The sequence below is a fragment of the Geospiza fortis genome, unplaced genomic scaffold, assembly GCF_000277835.1.
Source record: "Geospiza fortis unplaced genomic scaffold, GeoFor_1.0 scaffold452, whole genome shotgun sequence".
In the NCBI taxonomy this organism is placed as follows: Eukaryota; Metazoa; Chordata; class Aves; order Passeriformes; family Thraupidae; genus Geospiza; species Geospiza fortis.
Genome location: NW_005054369.1, coordinates 1,140,999 through 1,141,841, shown reverse-complemented (window position 1 = coordinate 1,141,841; position 843 = coordinate 1,140,999). Strand labels below are relative to the sequence as shown.

Here is an 843-nt window from a genome sequence, read left to right as displayed (position 1 = left end):
ACCCTGGCTATGAAAATGAATAATTCTGGTTCTGGTGGGAAGTAGTGCTGCTGTTTCCTTATGCCCTGCACTCTGCTTTGCTGCTTCCAGGGAAAACAAGATTTTCTAATCACTGACCATTACTTACATGGGCTGGGGCTGGCTTTTTAGGGCTTTCCAAACTCTGTAGACCATGTGGATAATTTCTTCTGGATGAAGGCTGTGGCTCTGGATCTGTGGCTCTATCAGGCCACAAGAACAGACTGAAGCTCTGTTTATCTTTTCTGACTGAAATTTATATGTAAACATTCTGAGTTTTCAAAGGGACTTTCCAGAATTTCCTGCCCTGAGTAAAGAAATATTTTGGTAAGGACCTCAAGGGTCTGAAAGTGAGGGGGATGAATGATGTGTTCCTTTCTTTTTCCCATGAAAAACCTGCAGTTTCTTAGCTCTGATTTATGGTCAGCTTTGCCTTCTTTTCAGGCAGGTGTTAACGAAAATGATTTTTATGATGGTGCTTGGTGTGCAGGAAGAAATGACCCCTACCAGTGGATTGAAGTAGATGCTCGAAGGCTGACAAAATTCACTGGAGTCATCACCCAGGGAAGAAACTCCCTCTGGTCGTAAGTACCCCCTGACTTTTCTCCATGGCATTCTAAACTTTCAGAACAAGGAATTCATGTCCTGATGTGCTTTGGTTCTTCAAGGAAAAAAAACCAAAACAGATTGGAAATGCTGTGGGACATAGAGTCATTGAATGGGGCAACAGTTATTTTATATAAGGCAAAGTCATTATATACACATATTTTTTAAAATTTAAAAAATATATTATAATAATATAATATAATGTAATGTAATATAATA

The 843-nt window shown here is 39.1% G+C and overlaps 1 protein-coding gene across 1 annotated transcript in view; it reads left to right on the top strand.

Moving 5' to 3' along the window:
* CPXM2 (carboxypeptidase X, M14 family member 2) overlaps positions 1–843 on the top strand; it is an 85,181-nt gene that overhangs the window by 26,774 nt on the left and 57,564 nt on the right. Inside the window, exon 4 of the mRNA XM_031059883.1 lies at positions 463–602. Coding sequence (XP_030915743.1) covers positions 463–602 — 140 coding nt within the window. The remainder of the gene's footprint in view (positions 1–462; positions 603–843) is intronic.